The sequence below is a fragment of the Silurus meridionalis genome, chromosome 15 (genome assembly GCF_014805685.1).
Source record: "Silurus meridionalis isolate SWU-2019-XX chromosome 15, ASM1480568v1, whole genome shotgun sequence".
Lineage (NCBI taxonomy): Eukaryota > Metazoa > Chordata > Actinopteri > Siluriformes > Siluridae > Silurus > Silurus meridionalis.
The window spans coordinates 5,710,001-5,725,000 of record NC_060898.1 but is presented as its reverse complement, the minus strand read 5'-3'; the positions used below and the strand labels follow the sequence as shown (position 1 = coordinate 5,725,000).

At 33.8% G+C, this 15,000-nt stretch overlaps 2 protein-coding genes across 2 annotated transcripts in view; one reads left to right on the top strand and one right to left on the bottom strand.

Annotated features, from left to right (window-relative positions):
* scarb2c (scavenger receptor class B, member 2c) overlaps nucleotides 1-7,610 on the top strand; it is a 20,279-nt gene extending 12,669 nt beyond the window's left edge. Inside the window, exons 10-12 of the mRNA XM_046868286.1 lie at nucleotides 2,860-2,911; nucleotides 5,776-5,919; nucleotides 6,307-7,610. Coding sequence (XP_046724242.1) covers nucleotides 2,860-2,911; nucleotides 5,776-5,919; nucleotides 6,307-6,348 — 238 coding nt within the window. The 3' untranslated portion in view covers nucleotides 6,349-7,610. The remainder of the gene's footprint in view (nucleotides 1-2,859; nucleotides 2,912-5,775; nucleotides 5,920-6,306) is intronic.
* Nucleotides 7,611-8,763: 1,153 nt separating this feature from the next.
* On the bottom strand, nucleotides 8,764-12,739 carry LOC124397737 (liver-expressed antimicrobial peptide 2). Its single transcript, XM_046867455.1, has 3 exons — nucleotides 12,611-12,739; nucleotides 11,553-11,695; nucleotides 8,764-9,648 (listed from the first exon to the last, which is right to left on the bottom strand). The coding sequence occupies exons 1-3, from the start codon at nucleotides 12,674-12,676 to the stop codon at nucleotides 9,606-9,608; spliced, it is 252 nt and encodes an 83-aa protein (XP_046723411.1). The 5' UTR covers nucleotides 12,677-12,739; the 3' UTR covers nucleotides 8,764-9,605.
* Nucleotides 12,740-15,000: the final 2,261 nt, after the last annotated feature.

The following is a 15,000-nucleotide window of genomic DNA, read 5'->3' as shown; positions in this document are numbered from 1 at the left end:
TTTTTTTTGTTTTTGAGACAGCAAACGTTTGAGTAATTGAACTCGTCCCTCGAAAAATATTTTTTCAATTGCACCTATAAGCAGTTGAAAATTGTTATTGGCATTCACATTAGCGGTATAAGCAGAAGAACACTTCAGTGCTTGCTGTTGATTTGGAATTCATCATAAAACACAGAATGTGTTGCATCAAGTGCTATTGTATTTTATCAACCAGTTACTGGAGGTCAAAGCCACACTGTAAAATTATGACAAACTGATGTTGAGCAGTTTTATGATGAACTAATCAACATGTCTGCAGTATATTAAACTACTGTTAGTTTATTTTATGGTTTTAAGGTGACAAATTTGTGTGTATTTTATTCACTTTTTTGTTTTATACTTCAGTTCATTTTAATGATTTATTTTAGGTAAATAGCATATTCTTTCCCCCATTAAGTACATTTTTTTTTTCATTGTGCTCAATTTAATCAATTAATCACAAAATAGAAGACTGAACAATAAAAACACGAATATAAGAATATATCGTTTAGATTAGATTGGATTAGATTTAGCATTATTGACATTGTATAAGGTACATGTACAGAGCCAATGAAATGCATTTAGCATCTAACCAGAAGTGCATAAGGGGCCTATTTACAATAAATAACAGTAAGATAAGTAGGGTATGAGGCCCATATGTACAGGGATGAGTGTGATTAATGTACAGAAGGTGCAGTAGGGTATAATATATGGTATATATAAAAAGGATATACATATAGTAATATGCAGTATAACTGTGAAAAGAAATGACATGATATAGTTATGTACAAGTATAAATGTATGTATGATGATGTATATAGCGAATAAATATCGGTGAAATATACAGTAGTGCAAATGATAATCATAGTTATGGATGGTGCAAAGATGTGTGGTGGGTAAAGCAGTGCAAGATACCCAGAAACCTTATATATAAACCCTAAGAGCATGAGATAAAACGCACACTCATTTGACCTTAGCACAGGTGTTCTTTTAGTTTACCTTGACTTGTAAAGGTCATGACCATAAGTAAACCATAGCACATATGCATGCACATATGTGAAGTGAAAAACATTGTAGCATAGTAATAATAGTCAGCACAAAGACTTAAACCAAATAATTAAACACTCTGCAGCTTAGACAGACAATCAAAAAGGTTTCAAAAACTAAACAATCAGACCTTCATCATTCCTAAGTAACTAACAAAACTTTATTTTATTGTGTTCAAAGCTAGTTTTTGACACATGGCCAAACATGTTGGAGTAGAGATAATGTACTTGAGGTGAATTTGAGTTACTGTTTTTGTGGCCTATACACTTTAGAACGACCCATAATTAAAAGCTGATAATGAAAAATGGATTAGAGCTGGCTTTTAAACACACACACACACACACACACACACACACACACACACACACACACACACACACACACCCACCCACACATACACATACATACATACATACATACACATGCACACAGAGGATGCGTGCAGTGCCATTCATGTACATTCATGATTTTATCTGTAAAATAGCCTTTAATGTGCTTCATCCAAAAACCCCATTTGCCTATTTGAAAGTCATGACCATGCGCCATTTCTCAAATTTCGAGTGTTAAATTTCAGAATGACATTTCAGGACTGCAGTACTGCAACTCCGTGCTGCCTCTGAGCGACATTCGACCTCTTAAACTGATCTAAAATGCAGCTGCATGACTTATTCTGATGCTCCCGAAATTCTCCCACACCACACTAATGCGACGTTCCCATCCACTGGCTTCCTGTGTCTGATCGCTTCAGAGTGGATGCTTATTTACAAAGCTAAAACAGACCAACACCGACCTGCGTTATCTTAATCTCACGATCCAACACGATCCCTTCAATCCTCATGTCCAATCGCTCAGTGTACTAGAAAGGCATGCTTCAAGACTCTTCTCTGTTCTGGCATGTAGGTGATGGAATGACTTTTCCCTAGAGATCTTTCATAGCTGACTCATGAGCAGTCTTGAAAAGGACATCTAAAGATCTAACTCTTAATAAAACACTCAAATTAGAACTTGAAAAAAGGTTTTTTAAACTTTATGAATTGATCTCATTCTTAGTCCGTGACCAACTGAACCAGAATCAGGATGTATTTATTGATAAAGGTTTTAAAGCTTTTCTGTTTGTCGCTCTGGATAAGGGCATCTACCACATGCCATACATAAATAATGCTCTTCACCTGGCCCAATATTACACAAAAGAATGTGCTTATGTACAGGGACAGAATTGTGCACAAATGAGACATTTAACTCAAAATTCATTGTGTGTATTAATGCAAATTAGGTAGATCTGAGGTCTGAATGTAAGAAATGCATGTTATAATTAAATGGGTGAATGGATGGATGAATGAATGCAGCAGCACACATCCACCACACCATGTGCAATATGCATGTCCCATGCCTTCTCACCAACAAATCCATTTATATTAAAATCCTTTCAGTTTAAATCACCTAAGTTTTAATTCATCTGGTCACATTTTCCTACATGCACATGAGTAAAACATGTTTAACATCATTGAGATCCATATTACCCTAGTATTAGAAAAAAAAGAAGCATATTTTCCACCGTCTCCTGTCATATGTTTATGCGAATTTTGTTTTCTAGATTAAAAGCTCTGAGAGTACACTTGCCTGTATCTCATGTTTGACTTGCCATGGGACTTGACTTTGGCTCATCGACTTGGGAGTTAAACTGTAGCACTATAAATAGCACTGTAAACAAAAGATCTTATCTCTGGTGTACTTCATGCACAGTCGATATACTTTGAATAAAAATGACATATATTATTTTTCTTCCTCTTACAGCCAAACTGGTGATGTCAGAACTTTGGTCTATCCAGTGATGTACATTAATGAGGTAAAATTCTGAATTTCTATATCTTTTATAAACCATATGTACCTTTTATAACTGAGTTATGTTTAGCAGTTATTCAGTGATTGGTTTTTGACCTAAATCATTATTTTAGCAATTAAATTAGATTGTGTTTGGCCGAAGGTACATTATATGGTTTGTAGACACCTGACCATAAGAGTTTTTATGTGCTTTTTGAACACCCCATTCCACATTCAGTCCCCATTTGCAGTTAGAATAACCTCCATTCTTCTGGGAAGTTGATCCCTTGATTTTGGAGTGTGCTTATCTATATTTGTGTTCATTTACTCACTCAGTTGTTAGTAAAGTCTTATACTGATGTAGGGTGAGGAAGCCTGGGGTGCAGTCAGCGTTCCAATTCATCCAGGTGGTGTTTATTAGGGTTGAGTTCAAAGCAGGCTGCTTAAGATCTTCTGCTCCAAGACATGCACACCATATGTTTATGGCATTTGCTTCGTGCAAAAGTTTATTGTTTTTCTGGAACAGGTTTGGATCTCCTTGTTTAAGTAAAGGAAAAATCGAATGTTTCTGCATCCAAATGCATCCTATACAACCGTGTGCTTCCATTGTTGACATTACAGTTTGGGAAAGAACCACATATGGCTCGAAAAGTCAGCTGTCTCAATAGTGTGTAAACACCTGACTGTTGAACCCATATGAGATTCTTCTCCCAAACTGTTGTTACGAATTACAAGCACACAACTATGCAGGATGCACTTGTATGTTGTAGCATTTGAAACTCTTCAGTGGAACTAAAGGGCTCAAACCTGTTTGACTGACAAACCCCCCTCCTGGGCACAAAGTAGCTCCTGTGAAAACATGGTTTGAAAAGGGTGGCGTGGAACATCTTGAGTGTCCTGCTATAGAGCTCTGACCTCAACCCTACTAAACACCTTTGGGATTAATTAAAACACTGACTGCACCACCGGCCTCCTCATTATACTCAGTGCCTGACTTTGCTAATGCTCTTGAAGTGGAATTAACTTAAATATTCATAGCCACATTTCAAAATGTAAAATAGCTATAACCACATAAATCTAGTAAAGTCTAAAATTCACACATGGTTGTGTCGACCAGGCATATTATTATGATCGGTGAAGTAATAACTGATTATTTCCTCATCATGGCACCTGTTAGTGGGTGGGATATATTAGGGAGCAAGCGAACAAGTGAGCGTCTCCAAAACTGCAGCTCTTGTGGGATGTTCCTGGTCTGCAGTGGTCAGTATCTATCACAAATGGTCCAAGAAAGGAACATTGGTGAACCGGCGACTTTATAGTAATATAAAGTCTAGTTCCTTTAATGGAATTCTTTCTGGGCTCTTTTTCTTTGTAGAGAAACAAACAGTCTGATAACAATTAACAAAACTGTGATTGATTATAAATGATTATAAATATAGTACAATGGCCACTCAAAATCAGGAAATATGCACTTCTGCCTACAATCTTTGGGGATTGATTTTTTTTCTGGTTGAATTTTCTTATAGAATTATGCACTTCTGTTTGTTCAAGATAAAAAATGTAACCATGAAAACAACACGGAACAATAGTGAAACATGATGTAAATGTCCTGTGTTGGCCAAACACTGTCGGCCGACTCTTTTGATAAGCCGCAAATGCATTTCACAGATGGTGAAGTCTTCATTAACTTTGGAAACAATCATGGTCCAGTCTAAACAGATGCTTTTGTACTTAACCGAATTGTTTATTTAGTTGTACATCGTTCTCTTGTTCTTATGTACTCTGTGTTTTTTTTCCACACTCATTTGTCTGTGAATTATGATAAATATCAGCTGCCATTATTAATAACTGTTTATATTTTAGCACTTGGTCAGAGATTAGTATGTTCAATATCATTTTTGAAGTGACTTAAAAGCATTACTCAGAAACAAATGTACACATATTGCTTCAAACAGAGGGAATTATATTGTAGTTTAATATCGAACATTAGAAACAACAATGAATTCTGTTTTCAGTTATGAATTCAGTTTGGAGTGTTTAAATGTTGTTATGTAAATTATTCATAAGGAAGTTTCTGAATGAACAAAAAACAATGTGAACAGAGACCAGTTTTTTTATGTCCTGAGGCACAGTACAAGCGAGTGAATGTTTTGTAAATGTGTATATTTTCATTAGTCAGTGTGAAATATTCATAAAGTGCATTTGTTTGACAGATTCATTTGGTGTCGTCTTCCAAACCTGAAAGTCAGGGTGGCATAGAATGATTGTATAGTAGAAGTTAGCTAGCTAGCTAGTAGAGTAAGGCTCAATATATATATATATATATATATAGCAATCTTGTTTAAGTATTTGGAACAGTGCCTAATTACAACAGAATACCTTATGGTAACTTGCTCTATTTCATTTTGTAAAACCTAAGCTATCAAATATAGGATTAATTTAAAAGCGTGCTTGTCTCTTCTCGAATTCTCTGAAAAGGAAGTGTTCAATAAACCTGTTGTGTTTATGCACTGGGTTCAAGGATATGTGTCCTTCATCCTGTGTTTTGTTAATTGTTTTACATACCGTCAGTCGCACAGGCAGCTGTCTTAGATTGATACAGCAAGTCCTTGCTTCCCAGCATCACTTCCTGTCTACAGTATTTCAGAGATAATAGAGTGGGTTCTTACAGCCATTTCGGACCCCGCAAGGTCACAGGACCTGTACTGCCAAATAGCATAAAGGTTAAAATGACGAAATTCATGGACAAAATTTCACATTGTCCATGAATAAATAGATATTTTTTTCTTGTGCAAGCAATTCCAAGTTGTGACTTCAGTCTGTTTTTAGATTAAAGCCTTTACTTCAGAGTCATGACCCTAACTTTTTTCTCTTCTTTGCACTTATCAGAGTGTCCTAATCGATGAGGAATCAGCCAAAAAGCTCCAAGGTGTGGTCACCCAGGCCAATGTTGTGATTAACGTGCCCTTCATCATTATTGGACTCGGCATCTTATTGGGTGTGGTCTTCATCGTGATCATATGTCGTCAAGAGGTGAGAAATCAAGTGCGTTTTAATATAGGCAAGAAATAACATTTGTATTGTAAAAAAATATATAAAAATAAACAAATTATGCAAAATAATGAATTCCTGATAAATGGAACATTTGCTGAAAAAGAACAGTAGTAATAATAATAAACATCGTTATTTTTCTTATTATAAGATAATAGTATTAGTATTAATAGTATTACTATTATTATTATTAGTAGTATTATAGTAGTATTATAACAAAATAAAATTGTAGATTCGTTGACTGTGGCTTTGAAAAGCTGGTGCGTATTCAATCAGTGCATGTTGATAGATCACAATCCTGTTAGTTTTTTCTGTTTACTGTTTAATGTTCTTATGTTTAAAATGTTTCTGTTGGTGTGTCTCCCACAGAGGAGCGCTCCTGAAGAACGGCAGCCTTTGCTGAGCTCGTAACACAACAGGAAGTGGATTTTTTTTTTTCTAAAATTGTCAACGCAGCATCTACTGCTGTAAACTGAAAGTAGCTTTGCACTGAACCGGTGAAGAAACTCTTCAGTCATGCGAACGAATACAGTATTTTTCACGCCTACACTATGGGTCACTGTAGAAAGACTGACATTTTACTTTACATTTAAAACAGAATAACAACTAATTAAGCCAAACCGAAATAGCTATATTGTGTGCTTTAGGCAGTACATATTTGCATGCAGTGCCATAATACAGTCATTGCATATGGTCATTTCCACTTTCTATAAGCAAACTGTGTTTCTGAAGTAAAAAAACTCTAATAGGTTTCCAGTACAGTGCTATAGTTCGTAATTCATGTTAATAAATGTGTTTTATATTTATAGTGCATTTAACGAAATAGCTACAGATTCTGCGAGTTGTACACAGGCTTCAACAACACATTAGCTGTTGAATCTTCGGCCATTATTTCATCACTTATAGTTGAAATTTAGATTTTTGTGCTTCGTTTAGTTTTGTTTTGAAAGTTTTAATCATGATAAACAAATGGTGTTGCTTCAATACAGTGATAAACATAATATTACCTTAATCATGTGACTAGGCTCGGCATTATTAGTTAGTATGCTTCTGAATGTGTGCAAATGTGCGTTGTTTCATGCAGTGTTTATTCTGTTGATAAATGCGGTGCTGATCTTTTAAATGTTAAATTTTCTTTTCTTTAATCTTTGTCAAAGATTAAGTTTTTCATCTTTATCAAAAAACTGTATTTCCCATTTATACTAGCTTAAAACAAAGACAAGCTGAGCGAATCTAATCATTAGCTAAAAGCAAACAAAGCTAAACATTTCTACTGGATTTGTAAATGTTTTAGGAAAATGCTGTCTGTAAATGTTGAGTGTGTATAGACAACTGTTAGCATGAGAGTGAGCATCAGAGTAAATCCTGAAAAACAAATACAAGTTACTATTCCCAGACAACATTAATTAATATTAATAATATTAAGTCAACGCTTAATATTATGCCAATATTATGTGAATGGTTCCTTCTCTGATTATACGGCACCATTTTATCATGAATGACTTTGTCTTTAGGTTCTTTTTTCTTTTTCTTTACTTAATGCTTTTTTTCTTGCGAATTTTAAAATGACTATTTTCAATGCTATTTTAGTCCATGACTTGAGTGACCTAGCAGGAGGATGTGTTTTTAAAAGAAACTTTGGATAAGGGTGTAATAAAAAAACAGAATTTCAACTCAACAGTGTATTCCATATTGAATAGTGCAGAAATCTATATAAATTATATGATTAAAAGTCGAGCAAGTGGAAATTTGCATTTGACAACGATTGTTGATGTTGGTGGTTGCGGATTCTACTAATTTGTACTTTGGCTGTAGTATTTCTGTTCTAAAAGATATTCTGCTTCATAGCTTATCTTGATTTTTTTTATGTTTGATTTTTGTTGGTTTTAAAGGGAAATCTGGAACGTGTCGATTTTTGCAGTTTTTTTTTTTTCCAAATTTGCTGGATTTTAATCTTTAATCGTTCCTGTGTAAACTCTCTTACTAACAAATTCCTCTTGATAGATGAACAATTTCTAATTTGTGAAAGTGTAGTCTCTGTCCCAAATGCTGACTGCATAAAATCTGTTCAAGACTAATCCTGAACAAAAAACAAACTGAATACTAAACTCGGATGATTTTGATGATTTGAAACAGGGAAAGACGCAATGAACAAAGGTAATATAATTATTGGCTTTAACAAAGGAGAACTAATGTTTACTTAATGTTTAAGTAAAATTAGAACTTTTGCTATTGTATCTTTTTAACACAATGTTAGAGTTCTGATAGAATTTTTATTTCACTGTGTTATATAAGTAGTTGGAGGGCAACTGATCTTTAACATGAATTAAGACAATGTCGTTGGTGTCAGAGGTCAGGTTTTTTTTTTTTTTACTAATTTGCAGTTTAGCTGTAATACAGTAATCCCCCGTTTATCGCAGTGGTTACGTTCCAAAACCTCCTGCGATAAACAGACGCCACCCCAAAAATGCGATTTTATGTATACAGTACTGTACTGTATTAACATTTTAATTCATTTTATAATTAATAATTGTATTTTTATTAATACATTTCATTATTTCAACATAAAACAATTCCCTATAGGTTTTTTGGTCTATCGTTCTATCCGCGAAAATAAGCCAAACAAATTAGTTATGTGGCAAATGCAATTCCGCAATAAACCGGGGGCATGAGATGCGAACCGCGATAAAACGGAGATTACTGTAATTCCATTCACGGGAATATTTGTCTTTTTGTCATATATTTTTTGTGTTATTTGTGGACTTTTATCTAATCAAACTGATGTAAATGATTTTTACTATTGTTTTTTTTTTTATTGTTTTTTTAAATTCTTTTAAATATATTTGATTTTAGCTGCTTTACTGCCGCACTTTATTGAGAAACCCCGATCGTCAAATGTAAATCATCTGATGTAATATCATTTGAAATGCCATCCATACAAATGAAAAAAATGTTGAAATGAATTTTAATGTAATTCAACTCACACTTGATTTTTTTGCACATTTTTTGTTTCCATTTATGCCATTCAGATTTTCTTAAAAAAAACAACAATAAAAAACAACATATTGCACTCTTTCATGTAACAATATCAAAAGTTATTTTTTTTTTAAACACACTAAACAAACAGTATTTACATTACTTGACTGCAATTTTGTTCATATTGACAAATAAAAAAAAGGCTTTTACAACCTGTGCATAAACCAAATGTGCTTTGTGTTATTTATTTGTTAATTTTTTTTTATAGATTATGTATATTATGTGAAAAAATAAAATAAAATATTTATCATGGCAATATGAATATAGCTGATATATAAACAAATGATAAATTTTTGAGGAAAAACATTACAGTACATAATTGTTACCTTACTATAACAATACTGTTAACTCTTACGCCTTGTAGATAGTTGTGGAATCACCCTGAAAGAGACCACGCCCATCAGGATAGAAATCTGAACTTTCATCATGATTGGGAAGGTCTTTAATTTGTCACTTGTCCATTTAACCTGCACACATTCCTCATTATATATAAGATAAAAAAAGATTTCAGTGCTAATGCTTCTGTGCTTTAATAAGATTTCATTTTTTCCAATGTTTTTTCATTAGAGTTGTTAAAAAAACAACATGTCCTTTTTTCACTTTCTTTCAGAAGAAACTGCAAGGCATTCTTGTTAGGATGAAGAGGATTTAGGTTGGAATGTGCAGATGTTTCTCCTGAGGGAAAAGACAGGGAAAATAACATAGTAAATAATCTATATCTATATCTTTGCGACAAACATTCAAGGTAAGCCTGAGCTCAGGTTTGCTCCAACACATCAAAATTCATAAAATGTAAGCAAAATCCATAAAATTGTGGATTTTGTAAATATGATAGGAGAGACATGATTTAATGTATATCATGATGGACATTTCTTTGTCCAGTGATCTCACACAGCTTTTGAGGTTGAAGGTCTGAAGTGAATTTAATGTGTCCTTATAGATTTCAGGGACTCTTTATGGCAAAATGTTTGTTGTTACAATTGTGTAGAATGGCATTGTATATTATCGCATTACATTTACCTTTAATGGAACTATAAGGTCCACACTTATGCCAGAATTATATTCTCCTTGTGCGCATAATAAACGAGCTCTGTTACACAAAGTTTGCCAAGATTGAATTGGAAAAACTGATTGGCCTCTGTAGAGCCATGACCTCAACCCCACTGAACACTTTTGCAGTGAATTGGAACACTGATTACACCCCAGACCTCTTCACCTGACCCCAATAATGATCTTATTTCGATAAGAACACAAATATTCACATCCACACCCCAACATCCAGAGGAAAAATTTCCCAAAAGACTACATCTGGAAAGAGTTGTTCAAAAACCACATAACTGAGTGATCATCAGGTGTCCACAAAATCCACTAAAAAGTTTATAGTATTCCTCATTGGCACATATTTATATAATTGGATGAAATGTACCAATGAAAATGAAGGTATCCTGGCTGGTATTCACAAAAACCTGCATACAACTTTCAGTGTACATCTCATTAGTTCTTATACTGACATAGCCGTATTGTACATATGAAAACTTTTCTTTATAAATGATTTCTATTTTCAGAAAAGCAGGTGTCCAAGCACCCATGTAGTACACAGCCAGTGGGTCTCAGTTTTATTCCCATTACAATAATACACTACAATCAAAATAACTACTTATTCTCTATAGTTAGGTTCCTAGTTATCAGCCTCTTAAGTTCAACTTGGACCTATTCATCTTTGTGTGTAGAATGTTCTAGAATAAAAACCTTTATGGCTACAATAAATAGACACAATACAGTACTATGTACATGAGTCTAATGAGCCTACATGTCAAACCCTTCATATTATGTTCATGGAGGAAATCTGTACAGAAGAATCTCATGAACTTATAAGAGTCCATTGTTACAAATATTTTGAGAGGCCCTGCCCTAGAAAACACTGAAGATATAACTGAAACACTTCTTCCAACGTGACTATTAAACTGATAAACTGAAAAGACAGTGAACGATAAGATCAAAATCAGCTCCTTAAATTCGATTTACTGCCGAGTCATTAAATATTTTAATATCCTGATATGTACTTATCAAACGCTATTAGGTCAAAGATCAGCAACCGTATGACACGACCATATCAAGTAAACATGTTATTTTATGTCAACGTGACATGACAACTGTTTAATTCAGGAATTAACGGTAAAGCGTTTTTTCCCCTTCTCTATTAAAAAAAAGGAAGCTGGTGAGTCTTATGTAATAACTTTATTACAAAAGACTCTCAGCTCCAGTTTTCCTCCTTCATGATGTTAATAAGACAAAAAATAGCCTTATAATGATATTTAGAACCTGTTGAGCCTTTTCTCTTGATTGCTTTCTTATAGTTCTTATAGTCTTTTAACGCTTTTATACAGATTTTTCTATTACTGTTACTGCACTTAGTGCTGAGATTACAGACCAAAAGAAAACACTACACTGCTACTATTGATCTGATAACATTTAAGACCTAGCACATTAATATGAACCTGGGACCAGTTAGAACTACTGCTGTAGAACATGAATAATGAATGAACATAAATTTTTAAAAGATTTGTGCCATTCTTTACCTGCAGTAATTTGTGCCACACTCGTAATTATCTCGGCATCCTGCACCAACCGGCTTCAGTGTGTTCCAGCGCCAAAGTAGTGAACGCTTGGCACGGTGTATGAGTCCTGATGCCCAGGTGTCCACTACTGGAGCTGCCTCTACCTGCAGACATCCAAAAAAGACAGATGTATTAGACTGATATTTATGCAAGTACTCCAAACTCAACATGGAGAAGGTTAGTACTTTTATAAAGTTTCTGCTATACTTCTTTTTTTTTGTTGTACTGTGTATAACTAAATGTGATTATCTTTAATAAGTGAGACTAGGAGGAAAAACGAGAACTCAGATATAGATGAGAGAATAATTATTCTTTAATAAAAAGAATAAAAAAAAAAAAATTAATGCTAAGGAGAATGACAGACAGAAATAAAAGGTCAGGGGTTTGACAGATACAGATATGTGAATAAGCCATTTTCAGGTCATGTTATGCAGCATGTATAAATGTTAGATATAAAGAAGAAAAGATCGTTTACTGAAATATGTGTAGATCAAGTGAATTAAGAAAGTTTGCGTACTGCAGATCATGTAATTATTGACTTTTTTTGAAAGTTCAATCTTCACAAGAACGAATATTATATAATAATAAGAGAGAGTGACTGTTTTATTACAGTTGATTGGGCAAGTTTCCAAAATGTTATATATAAATGGTCAAATATAAAATGATAGTTATATAATTTAGTTATATAAGCTTGTTTGCAGTTGCAGTTGGTATTTTATCATAAAACCTCAAACAAGTTCGTTTGCAGCTAAGCATAGTTCAATTCAAATGTCAATTTTTTGTGTGGAAAGAAACATACAGAAAACATCATTAAAAATCATTAAAAGAAAATAAATTCTCTTGCGTAATGAAATTGATTTTTATAATTGTATGTCGGTAATTAAGAATAATGTCAGTACAGATGTCAGTAATACGGAATAATGGCCAGTGAGTGATTTATGTTAGATTATTAATTTATTCATTCATCTTCATAACTTCATTTATCCTAGTGTGAAACAATATTGTATGATGTATCCTACCTGGATTACACAGATTAGAGACACAAGCACAGCAAGTGAAAAAAGTGTGATTCCCAGTGATCTCATGTTGAAGATAGGTTGTATTTATTTCCCGTCTGTCTACTCTTGGAGCACACTGTTGAGTGTGTGAGAGAGTTAAGTGCACTATGCTTATATTAGGACAGATAATCTGTCTGATAAGGATCTCCAAGGGCAATGTTCACCTGCGATGGCGCGAAGAGGAACACTTTAGCCAATGAAATCAGGATGAGGCCACGTCTACATTGAGGCTTTCAATCAAGTGGGAAAGAAAATAATGTAAGACTGTGTTTGTGTGTGTGTGTGAAAAGATTGTTTAAAAAATAAAACTACAATAAAATTACATATATAATTATATGTTATTATTATATTATTAAATTATACTTTTTTATTGTTCAACTTTGAACTGAACATAAAAAACAAGCAATTTAGTGAATAGAGGCAATCGTTTTATTTAGTTACAGACGGACGGACGGACAGACACAGACAGATAGACAGATAGACAGATAGATAGATAGATAGATAGATAGATAGATAGATAGATAGATAGATAGATAGATAGATAGATAGATAGATAGATAGATATTTTTGGTTTTATGTAACCCTCCTACTGCTTTTTGCTTTATATCGATCATCTATATTTGTTTAATATTAATCAGTTATCTATTAAGACCAAAAATAGAACAGGACTACAGGACCCAAGTATATACTGTTTTTCATTACTCTTGTTGGTTTCCCTTAATTTAAACTCCAGAAACTTCTTCATCCTTGTACGTGACGGATTCTTTATTACCATGTATTCTTCAGATTACAACATTCCCCACCCATTTACCCACCTGAACAAATCATGTGACCATCTTTATCACTCTTTTGAACTAATTAAGACATATCCTAATTCCAACCTGGAATAATCAAGACTCAATCCTAAGCATGCACCTGGACTAATCAAGACGCTTCCTAACACCTATTTGGACTAAACAAGACAAGTCCCAACATCCAATTGGACTGATAATAAAAATGGCAATAAATCTTAAAAAAATTTTTTGTATGTTACAGGCAATTCTTATGTCTTGTCAATGTCTTATGACATTGACAATGAATCTCGAATCCCACTAGAACAAAACAAGACATTTTTTCAATAAATATTTTGATGTGTTGGAGTGAACCTGAGGTAGTTTCCCAGAGGTTCCCCGAACAAAAACACAAGTTGTGCATGTGCAATTATGGTCCTCTTGTTGTCACATGTAATTAATGCCTATATTGCACTTGCATTACACTGGTATGGTTCTTTAATGTAGGTCCGTGTATGTGAATATAATGTTTGTCAAAAAATGGCAATTATAAAAAATAAATGATAGGTAAAAATATTTCCCACGATGTTAATCTCTGCTTTCTTTCTGTTGTCGAAATATTACCCTGAAGGCCAAGTCAAGAATGTTGTCCACATCCTCTGTTTACTTAGAAGTCAACGATCATCCTTCTGCTTTGGAAACACTGGAATTAAAGTAGTCAGGTGGCCCACTCAGAGCCCTGACCTCAACCCTACTGAATCCCTTCTGGCAATATAGTGTAATTTTTCCTTGCCAAGACCATTGCTTTCCAGATCTGCATGTAATTATTTTTATGCCCCTTATACAATATGTGATGATACTTTCTTCCATATGGTTCTTATGTAGCTCTTAGTGGTTAGTGCAATTTACCAGGAAGTACAGCTTTTTGAAGAGGGTATTTATAAAACTTACTGGAATCTAGATTGAATTAGAAGGGCATTAAAAATAAAATCTAAAGATAAGAATGAACAGCTTTAACAGATGGATGTGTCAGCCCAGATCATCTCAACAAAAAAAGATAATAGATTATTCAGAATGAACAGATATAAAACAGATAGGTAGAGAAAGTGCAAAAATTGTGTTTTTACCTCACATAATCAGAGGTACAATTTTTCTTATTCACATAATACACATATAATAAATAGTACTGTATAAACAGAGGCATTATATAGTGCATTTAAGTCCTAGTTCCTACAAAACAACTCTACAGTGCATGACTATGCAGTATGAATAAGTAAGAGTTACGACTGGCCAATACTTTGTCAGCATTTAAGCAATTATTCTTACTTTACCCTGTCATTTACAGCCCTCAAACCACACCCTAACCATGTGCTGTGGGCCTTTCATCTGCAGGCATTTGCCAAAACAGATTATATTAAGAGCTGGTAGTATTTATGTTGGCCCTTGTACATGTCACATCACTAAGAATACATTCAGATATTTAAGCAGTGTTGCTATTCTATATTTAAATTCCTAAGCAGTTTGAGCTGGAGATGTACACTCCTTTATAATGATATTTCTTGTATTCATTAAAAAAAATGG